Below are 11,282 nucleotides of genomic sequence, written 5' to 3' on the forward strand. Positions count from 1 at the left end.
GCAAAATTTGACAGTCACACAAGCAGAGATTAGGGGAAATGATCAAAAGCTTGGTCAAAGAGGTAGGTTTTAAGGAGCGTCAAAGGAGATGTGGGGTTTAGGGAGCGAGTTCCAGAGCGGAATGTCTAGGCAGCTGAAGGCACAGCCACGGATGGTGGAACAATTAAAATTGGGGATGTGCAAGAGGCCAGAATTGGAGGAGCGCAGAGATCTCGGAGAGTTGTAAGGCTGGAGGAAGGTAGGGAGATATAGAGGGGGGAAAGATCATGCAGGGATTTGAAAACAAGGATGAGAATTTAAAAATATTGCATAGTAGAGCTACATTCAAAAACACACACGTCAGCTGCTCAGTCGGTTTTTTGTCCCAAATTTTATTATTTTTCCCTCCTGCTGTATAGAACAATCATGATGAAGGTCAGTGTCCGATACAGCTCCACTGTTATCTCATAATCCACTTCATCACACATCAGAAAAAAAAACCCCATCAATGTCAATGATTTTCAACAAATAACCATTACAGACATAAATAAAAGTTCAGAATAAGATGCAGCAATTAAAATGGAAAAAAATGTCCCATCAAGTTTCAAAAGAAAATACTTGTGTTCTGCATTCACTGCAGTATGTGACGAGGAATGAAATAGCACATTGCAATGTTGGGATAGAAAAGCTGCCGTTTCCTTTTGGGTTGAAAGATAGGAAGGTAAGTTTGAGGTTTTTTTTTGTTCATTGTTAATATTTAGCGCCTCACCTCTTCACAAGAACAGGGCCAAGTGCTCGGAGGTGGGCCTGGATCCCAGTTATGCTAACTTGATCAAGCTCTCACGCTGGCCTGGCAGATGAAGTGAAAGACCAAAGGTCCCAGCTTCAATCCCTGGGCAGTGTGGAGCCAACCGATCGCCTGTGTGGCTGGGGTGTGTAACATTAACTCTGGTTCTCTCTCCATAGATGCTGCCCGACAGGCTGAGTGTTTCCAGCATCCGCAGTATTTTGCTTTTGTTTTGGGGTGTAACAGTTGCTTTTTGTGTCCGTGGGCTTTGAGTGGAATGGGGTGGGGTTATGGAAATCAGCTCTGGTTCCCACTCCTGATTCTTGCTGGAAAACAGACATTGGGTAAAAATGGAATGGCTTCAGCCGTTCAGTTGAATTACCCGCTAACACTCACTTGAACCAAATTAAGCCAGAGCAATTTTTTTTTGTTGCATGGCTCAGATTCACAAATAAAAATTAACAGCAAAGCATTGCACAAGCATGCAATCTCTACGTATAAGGGTTTTAAAAGAAGTTATTTAGATTAGTCAATTTGCACAGCCTTAATCAGGAGTCACAATTTTAAAATAGGGTTTACTTGTAATACAACAAAGACAAAAACCTGCGACTTTGTCTGCTCATAAAATGACGAGGGGCGCAAGTGTTAGGAAATGGAGCATTTTCTACTTTGGGGAGCCAATGTCAGCATCAGGCACATCCAGATTAGGTACAGCACGATGGGACACAGAATAAAGCTTCCTCTATTGTGTCCAACAACAGTCCCAGCCTCAATCTCAGAAGAGTGTCCCCTGGTGCAGGGAAGTACAAACTGTGGGCCAAGGGCCACATATGGCTCCCAAGAACTGGCAATCCAGCTCTCCCCAAAACCCAGGCAATCGAGCGAACAGTTCTTCTTGGCTAGTTCTTTGTTTCAATATTCTGGCCCTAAAATGTAGTAAAGGCTGTTCCTCATGCTAAATCGGAACATCAAGGTCTGTTCGTGTCAGCAACCGAAGTGAAGTCAACGGTACGTGGATTTAACCGTTATATGTGGCCTTGGGGCTCCATGGTACACACACACTTACACGGCCCATGAAGACAAAAAGCTTCAATACAACCCCCTCAACCCCCCCCTCCCCCAGCAGAAATATTTTACATACAAACGCCTATGTGGTCACTTTGAAATGTAATTAGTGCTGAATTATGGACACTCCGATGCTTGCCACTAACTCATTTTATCTGGGATCCTTACAGCCAGCAGACTGGGTTAAACAAATTACAACCAACAAACATATATCCATGAATTCCAACCTGGACTGAGTTCATTATGTAGGAAATACTTAATTTATGAAGTGTATAACAGAGGGCAAGTGACCAGGTTTTGGGTAGTGCTTAATATGGATTGCATTTGGGTGAAAATAGAATAAAGTTTTTTTGTTGTTGCAAAAGTCAAATAGTAATAGTGCCATTATTTATGGAACATCTTCCAACCCTCGAAAAGTTGCCGACGCTTCATAATCAGAGAAATTTGGCTCAGTGCTGTCGGCTGGATTCAGCCGTGACAACATAGGGAGGTTGTACTGGAAGAATCCTTCTACAACGTGAAGGTGACGAGAGCAGAGGACTCTGGCGTTAGTGCTGTTTCTGCTTCAGAGTAATCCGTCGTACTGTGTTGTAAATCAAGCCAAAGTTCTGCAAAGAAAGAAAAAAAAATAGTGCCATGTTTTTTTCCAGTTAAGAGTGGTCCCCCCCTGCCTTCCTGTCCTCAAGCTGCTGACACTCTGCGTGGGGTGCAGTTCAACAGCCGGCGGAGAGCAACACAATCAAAGCCAAATTCTGCTCTCAGTGGATGTCTTACACGCCCTTGCTGTACAGGTGTGTAGATAAGTGAGGTGGAAAAAGTCAAGATCTAATACCCCCATCCGCGTGCTGGGCAACTTCACTTGTGCAAAACCGAGCAGCCTGCCAGCCTGCTCCCCATTTGCTCCGTAGTCAGGTCATATAAAAGACTTGGATTTATATAGCGCCTTTCACGAACACCAGACGTTTCAAAGTGCTTTAAAAAGACTTGGATTTATATAGCACTTTCAGGACCACCAGACATCCCAAAGTGCTTTACAGCCAATGAAGCACTTTTGGAGCTTAGACACTGTTGTAATGCTGGAAATACAGCAGCCAATTTGTGCACAGCAAGCTCCCACAAACAGCAATGTGATAATGACCAGATAATTTGTTTTTGTTATGTTGTTTGAGGGATAAATATTGGCCCAGGTCAATGGGGATAACTCCCTTGCTCTTCTTCGAAATAGCGCCATGGAATCTTCTATGTCCACCTGAGAGAGGCTTCGGTTTAACGTCTCATTCGAAAGACTAAGTACTTTTGGAGTGTAGTCACTGTTGTAATATACTCACTCACCTGGGCAACAAGATAGGTAATTCCTAGATACGCTGCTATACACAATGCCAGCAGTAGATCGAAGATGGCAGGTTTAACTCTACAAAGAGAACATATTGAAGAATTATAATTTAAATGGCTGGTAGGAGAGGAGGCTGAAATCAGAGGAAAGTTAGATTTGAAAAATATGAATAAGATTACTGGCAATCATGATAATCAGGGGCCGATAATCAAATCTGAAAAATAACAGTCAGAATGTGGAAATATTGTTCCATAATAAATTACGTAAAAATTAAAACAAGTGACATTCTTGTATTAGTAACTGGTAAACAACCAATTTAGTCTGCCGTGAATCCTATATCCTTAAATCAATCATGCCTCTAATAGGACAGTTGACGGCACAGTAATAAGTTTCAGAATTTATCACTGTTCAATCAAGTCTTGATTTCCTCTGTTCTTCTCTTACAAGCACTGGCATGTTGGGGTACAGTTCTACATACACGAGCAGCCCTCCAGCAATGTTACCATCCCAATTTTTTTTTAAATCGTGTGCCATCCCTTTAACTGGCTGTGCAGTCCGTTCAAATCTTTGCGCATGCACAGTTTCTTAATGTAAAAGCTGCTGAGCGGCTTGTGCGGGACATCCAGACCGCTGTACCTCATCTTCTGAAGGCATGGACTCTTCCGATAACCTTCTGACAAAATCACCCAAGTGACCGTTCTTCAAGATGTGAGCCTAGACAGCGAGTACTGGAAGGCGATCCAACTGTGGATGACTTCACAACAGGGCCTGATCCAGTGCTCGCTTGATGTCCATGCGTGCACACTCTTCATTAGGAATTACTGGTCAACGATCGGGAATAGGAACTCGAGCAAATTTTTCCATCCCCAACAAATGTTAGTTGATGCCAATTATAGATTTCTCTACCAGCCAACTCAGCCTACAACTGTTAGTTTCCATGACTCAGTACCACATGAGGAGTACATTCACCCACTGAGCTACAGGGGTGGGGCATTCTTGTGGTCTGTATTTCGTACCTGTATGCGTTCATGGTTTGCTTCAGCTGATCATAGAAGAGAAATTCTGGATCTCTGCAATCAACAGAAAAAGATAACATTCATCCATGCCGTTAGAACTTTAAGAAAACTTGGTTGACCTGTAACAGTTAAAATTCTAGCTTCACAGCCCACAGGTTTGAAGTCCCGAGTGACTGACCCCAACCGGCGTTACATATTCCTGGTGGTACCTGGATTAAGCCTTGTATCAGCTCAACTTTGAGAGGAGGGTAGATGCAAACCAACTCAAACGCTAACAATAGCATCCCTATTGGTTAGGAAGCACCATTGAAGGTAAATATCTCCATTTATATGGTAACTTATCACATCTCTCAAACATCTCAAAGTGTTGACCAATATTGGCTAAGACACTAGGAGAACATCTTGCTCGCCTTCGAATATTGCCAAGGAATCTTTAATGTCCACTTGAACAGGCAGATAGGACCTCAATGTTTCATCTGAAGGATGGCCACTCAGCACTCCACCACAGTGCCAACCTAGATTATATGCTTGGGACCTGGAGCGAGATTTGAAACCACCATCCGACTCTCGAGAGATTGCCATCAACTGTGTCAAGCCGACACTTGCTCGACCAAGAGCACAGCATGTATGGGAGTGGAGTCGCAATGGTGAAGCCGGCTCTAGATTCTGGTGATGGTGAAGAAGGTTAATTCAAAGTTGAGTGTCGAAGTCCCCTCCTCTTGTCCTCCTAATTGACTCAGAGACATGGACCATGTACAGTAGACACCTCACGTCGCTGGAGAAATACCATCAACGATGCCTCTGCAAGATCCCACAAATCCCCTGGGAGGATAGATGCATCAACATTAGCGTCCTCGACCAGGCCAACATCCCCAGCATTGAAGCACTGACCACACTTGATCAGCTCCGCTGGGCAGGCCACAATGTTTACATGCCTGACACAAAACTCCCAAAGCAAGCGCTCTACTCGGAACTCCTTCACGGCAAATGAGCCAAAGGTGGACAGAGGAAACGTTACAGAGACACCCTCAAAGCCTCCCTGAAAAAGTGCAACATCCCCATTGACACCTGGGAGTTCCTGGCCAAAGACCACGCTAAGTGGAGGAAGTGCATCTGGGAGGGCGCTGAGCACCTCGAGCCTAATCGCCGAGAGCATGCAGAAATCAAGCGCAGGCAGCGGAAAGAGCGTGTTGCAAACCAGTCCCACCCACCCTTTTCCTCAACGACTGTCTGTCCCACCTGTAACAGGGACTGTGGCTCTCGTATTGGGCTGTTCAGCCACCTAAGGACTCATTTTAAGAGTGGAAGCAAGTCTTCCTCGATTTCGAGGGACTGCCTATGATGATGATGATGACGACATCACTGATCAACACGGATAGATTCTAATATTATTGTAGTCATTCAAAGAACGAGAGGAGGGAACTTCGACACTCAACTTTGAATTAACCTTCTTCACCATCACCAGAATGTAGAGATGGCTTTACCATTGCAACACCACTCACAAATATGCATCATTTGCTCTGATAGACACTGTAGAGTTAACAGTATTGAGTTTTCTATCTTCCCCATCTCTGTGGTAGTCATCATCATGGACATCTACAGACAGGACACTCCATGCAGTTGGAGTCCACGCCGATGGATTTATGACTGACATTAATTGTTGTAAATCTATCTTGCATTTGATCACTGTATTAAGTCCTACATAGGCCTCAATGCTTACAGCAAAAGAAGCAGCTTAAGTTGAAGATGTAGCCAATAAGCAAGTTGATTCCCATCATGAACGGCCCATATTTGGGGTGCAGCCTACATGGGTATTAGCACGGTAGTTTTTCTTTACTAAAAGCACAATGTACCTTTTGTCTGCCTTCACATGATGACGTTTGACATCTTTCAAGTATCGACTCATGTAATACTCCATGGTGGAGATAAGGGTGCTGTCCTTATCGATGAGCTGTGCCGCCCTGGGTTGGGCTGTTAGCCAGTCAAGTACTGATGATAGCTGGTCCTCCTGTAGTTGCTGAATTGGATGGGAGGGGGAGAAACAGACAAATGGTGAGCAGGCAGCACACTGAAAATTAACAGATATTTCCCGGAGCATCACCGTGGCTCTTTAGTTTCTGACTTTAAGTACTCTGGCACATACGCTGCAAATTCATGCTCGCTCAGAAAGGGGTGTGAAGAGCCGAGGCCTGCAGTGCAGGAGGAGGAGAGAAGCTGATGCAAATCGAAGAGTAATAAGGTGATGCCAAGCTCAGTTTTAAAAGCCAGCAGAAAGTAAGGAGTTCCACATAAAAGCACTTGGACTATTTTTTTACTACAAAAAGGACAGCTTATTACAGTAAGTCTACAGTCAGTTAGTGATTATATCAGTAGACAGGAGTGAAAATGATCCACGCAATTTTACAGAAAGTACTGTTGGTTTTTCATTACCATTAATTGCCCACCTTCACCCAAACCCAAAGCTTCTGCAAGACATCTCTGACCCTCTTGTAGCTAGCTCTCCACAAGTCACAACTTAATTCAAATTATCACAGCCCGAATTGTTGCCTGCAAATTGTCACCCCAAGTCCCACTGGTTGCCGGTGCCCCGAGTTGACTACAAATCCCGCACAGCCTTGCTCCAGCTTGCCTTTGTGGTCTGCAGCCTGACAGCGCCACACACACCTTCCACTACTCTTTATCCCCGCTTCCTCCGTTCTATCGTTGGTGGCCACTTCGTAATCTCCTCCGTTCTGTCCTCTGCAACTATCTGCTCAATTGCCACCTGCTTACAAAAACATTCTCCAGCCCGGTCATTTATCGCACAATCCTACCCTCTCACTATTGTCTATTGCTCAACATTCACTACTTTTCCTGCTTAATGTAAAAGAAAGACTTGTATTTGTACAGCACCTTTCACGACCTAAGGACGTCCCAAAGCGCTTTATAGCCAATGATTACTTTTGGAGTGTAGTCACTGTTGTAATGTGGGAAATGCGGCAGCCAATCTGCGCACAGCAAGATTCCACAAACAGCAATTTGATAATCACCAATCTGTTTTTAGGTGGTTGAGTTGAGGGATAAATATGGACCTAGGGGGAATTCCCCAAGCTCTTCTTCGAAATAGTGCTATGGGATCTTTTATATCCATCCAAGAGGGCAGACGGGGACCCGGTTTAACATTTTAGCCAAAAGATGACACCTCCAATTGTGTAGCGCTGCACTGAAGCGTCAGCCTAGATTTTGTGCTTTAAGTCTCTGGAGTGGGACTTGAACCCACAAGCTTCCGACTCAAAGACGAGTGTGCTACCCACTGAGTCACGGCTGAGACTATTAGGTTGTTTGAAAGATGAACACATGCTTGCAAACTGTAATGCTGACAATTCAAAGGTGGCAATTCACAAAAAACTGAAGGCTACACTTGGGTAAACAATGCTGATATATATGCAAGTATGATGTGTAATAAAGAAGCAGTTAGATTGAACAGCAAGACTGCAAAACCAATTTTTCAATCACTCTCCCACAATTCTAGCCGATTCTAGTCGATCATAAAATAACATAGTTACAGCACAGAAATCGGTAATTCGGACCAACTGCCCCACGCCGGTGTTTATGCTCCACACAAGCCTCCTCCAACCCCTCTTCATCTAACCCTATTAGTATAATCTTCTACTCCTTTCTCCCTCATGAGCTTATCTAGCTTCCCCTTGAACGCATCCGTGCTATACACCCTCAACTACTCCTTATGGTAACAAGTTTCACATTCTCACCACACTCTGGGTGAAGATATAAATCATATTTATATCCTTCTCTTTTTCCTCTCCTGTACTTAGCTAAGGTTCCACAAGCACTGCCAGTCTGCAGTATCTCACCCAAAATGGCCATTCTTCCCATAAAAGCTGGGTTATTTTGCAATTGGTGGTGGGGGGGGGGGGGGGGGGAGAAGAGAACCACAGCCAGTCTCACCCCAATGCCACACACACACTTTTCATCAACGATCACTGGATAGTGAATCAGGAGCAGGAATCAAGGATAATTTTTTTTTCTCTTCCCTAGCTCAATCACACTAAGATCAGTTAAAACCATTTGCCGAGATCAACTAACACCACAGACAGGGGATTGTACCTGGGGCCATCTGGTGCTTATGGCTCACTATGACATCAGGCAGTGCATTTAGCAAATAGGCTAATCGGCAGACGATCCATTTGATAACCCAGGGAGCCCAAGGGTGCAGTTATACTGGCATCTTTGCATCGCAGTGGTGCAAAAGTTACAATGTAACTCTGAAATTAGTCTGATCCAATCATAGAATCATAACAGCACAGAAGGCGGCCATTCGACCTGTCGAGCCCATGCCGGCTCTCTGCAACAGCACTTCAGCCACTCCCACTCCGCCGCCCTTTCCCTGTAGCCCTGCAATTTTTTTCCATCAGGTACTTATCCAATTCCCTTTTGAAAGCCTCGATTGAATCTGCCTCCACCACCCTTACAGGCTGTGCATTCCAGATCCTAACCTTTGGTTCGTCTGCCAATCACCTTAAATCTGTGTCCTCTGGTTCTCGACCCGTCTGCCAATGGAAACAGTTTCTCTCTATCTAGTCTGTCTAGGCCCCTCATGATTTTGAGCACCTCTTTCAAATCTCCTCTCAACTTTCTCTAGTCCAGCTACATAACTGAAGTCACTCATCCCGTGCAGTCCGGTGGACAAGTTCCGTCGAACTGATGGCCTGCATCTTAGGATCTTAAAAGAAGTGGCTGCAGAGATAGTGGATGCTTTGGTTGTAATCTACCAAAATTCCCTGGATTCTGGGAAGGTCCCAGCGGATTGGAAAATCGCAAATGTAACACCCTTATTTAAGAAAGGAGGGAGACAGAAAACAGGAAACTATAGACCAGTTAGCCTAGCATCTGTCGTTGGGAAAATGTTGGAGCCCATTATTAAGGAAGCAGTAGCAGGACATTTAGAAAAGCATAATTTAGTCAAGCACAGTCAGCATGGTTTTATAAATGGGAAATCATGTTTGACAAATTTGCTGGAGTTCTTTGAGGATGTAATGAGCAGGGTGGATAAGGGGGAACATGTGGATGTGGTGTATTTTGATTTCCAGAAGGCATTCGATAAGGTGCCATATGAAAGGTTACTGCACAAGATAAAAATTCACGGAGTTGGATTGGGAATAATATATTAGCATGGATAGAGGATTGGTTAACTAACAGAAAACAGAGAGTCAGGATAAATGGATAATTTTCCGGTTGGCAAACAGTAACTAGTGAAGTGCCACAGGGACAGTGCTGGGGCCGCAACTATTTACAATCTATATTAATGATTTGAACGAAGGGACCAAGTGTAATGTAGCCAAGTTTGCTGATGATACAAAGATGGGTTGGAAAGCAAGTTGTGAGCAGGACACAAAAAATATGCAAAGGCATATAGACAGACTAAGTGAGTGGGCAAAAATTTGGCAAATGGAGGATAATATGGGAAGTGTGAGGTTATCCACTTTGGCAGAAATAATAAGCAAATTATTTAAATGGGGGAAAATTACAAAGTGCTGCAGTACAGAGAGACCTGGGGGTCCTTGTGCATGAAACACAAAAAGTTAGTATGCAGGTACAGCAAGTAATCAGGAAGGCAAATGGAATGTTGGCCTTTATTGCAAGGGTGATGGAGTATAAAAGCTACAACTGTACAGGGTTTTAGTGAGGCCACATCTAGAATACTGCATACAACCTTGGTCTCCTTATTTAAGGAGGGATATACTTGCATTGGAGGCACTTCAGAAAAGGTTCACTTGGTTGATTCCTGAGATGAAGAAGTTGACTTATGAAGAAAGGTTGAGCAGGTTGGGCCAGTACTCATTGGAGTTCAGAAGAATGAGGGGTGATCTTATTGAGACATAAACGATAACGGCGGGGCTCAATAAGATAGATGCAGAGAGGATGCTTCCACTCATGGGGGAGTCTAGAACTAGAGAGCATAGTTTTAAAATAAGGAGTCGCCCATTTAAAACTGAGATGAGGAGGAATTTTTTCTCTGAGGGTTGTAAATCTGTGGAATTCTCTGCCCCAGAGAGCTGCGAAGGCTGGGTCATTGAATATATTTAAGGCGGAGATCGACAGATTTTTGAGCGATAAGGGAGTGAAGGGTTATGGTGAGCGGGCAGGGAAGTAGAGCTGAGTCCACGATCAGATCAGCCATGATCTTATTGAATGGTGGAGCAGGCTGGGGGGGCCAAATGGCCGACTCCTGCTCCTATTTCTTACGTTATGTAGTCCGGGACTAGCTTTTTCAACGTGAAACTTTGCACATGTACAAAACTTTGAACGGGCCGCAGACCCCCAAGAAAATGTTATGGAGATCACTGGGACTAACCCGTCTGGGAGGCCATTTCACTTGACTAAGAGGCGTGACACTGAAGGAGTATAACTTCAGTTTGGTGCTAAGGTGGGTTTCGAAAAGTCCCTAAGAGATCTGCAAGTTGGACACTCTATTAACTTCAGTACCTTTTTTAAAAAATCCTTGTGTGCGCGTGTGTGAATCCTTGCATGGAAATGTGGAGTTGTCCCCTGGCTGTATATGTCTGTGATTGCAGCCAAGTAATATATATCACTTGTTACAAGCTGCAAATTGATTCTGCAGTTGTTGCTGTAGCATAGATCATAATGCAGCCTAACTATTATTTCTGGCACTTTGAGGTCAGGCAATAGCCTTGGTTGCTACCCACAATGCTTGGCTCTAACTGGTCTGGAAGCTGGACACCTGAAAACATCTCGCCACCAACCTCATCCTCTTGTCGAGTATTAAGACAGAGGACATTACCTCAGTTCCCCAGGTATAGACTCACCTGCAGCTACTGTGCACCTCAACTCCAGTAAGAAACAGCAGCTGGGATGCCATTTGCTTTAAAAAAAGGAAAGTGAAGTTTAGAGAAATTAAGAAGCCCTCTGCTTACCATTTGCTCTGTGAAGATCTGAAGGTCCTCTGGGGCACCCTAAAAAAAGAAAACAAACTTAAAAAGAGACAGCCCTGTAAAGGCTGAACAGACAGATCACAGAATGGGGCAAATAAAAAACTGGATGAGACACACACAGCCAGAGCTATGTGTGCACACATTATACACCA

At 44.2% G+C, this 11,282-nt stretch overlaps 1 protein-coding gene across 3 annotated transcripts in view; it reads right to left on the reverse strand.

Moving 5' to 3' along the window:
• Positions 1-351: 351 nt before the first annotated feature.
• ncln (nicalin) overlaps positions 352-11,282 on the reverse strand; it is a 45,198-nt gene continuing 34,267 nt past the window's right edge. The window contains exons 11-15 of one of the 3 annotated variants that reach the window (XM_070859638.1): positions 11,113-11,151; positions 6,034-6,197; positions 4,181-4,234; positions 3,164-3,242; positions 352-2,439 (exon numbers count right to left, since the gene is read on the reverse strand). In XM_070859638.1, coding sequence (XP_070715739.1) covers positions 2,380-2,439; positions 3,164-3,242; positions 4,181-4,234; positions 6,034-6,197; positions 11,113-11,151 — 396 coding nt within the window. In that variant the 3' untranslated portion in view covers positions 352-2,379. Of the gene's footprint in view, positions 2,440-3,163; positions 3,243-4,180; positions 4,235-6,033; positions 6,198-8,097; positions 10,128-11,004; positions 11,061-11,112; positions 11,152-11,282 lie in introns of those variants that run through there. The other 2 variants (XM_070859640.1, XM_070859639.1) reach the window with 2 other exon arrangements.

The sequence above is a fragment of the Pristiophorus japonicus genome, chromosome 18, assembly GCF_044704955.1.
Source record: "Pristiophorus japonicus isolate sPriJap1 chromosome 18, sPriJap1.hap1, whole genome shotgun sequence".
NCBI classification, from domain to species: Eukaryota; Metazoa; Chordata; class Chondrichthyes; family Pristiophoridae; genus Pristiophorus; species Pristiophorus japonicus.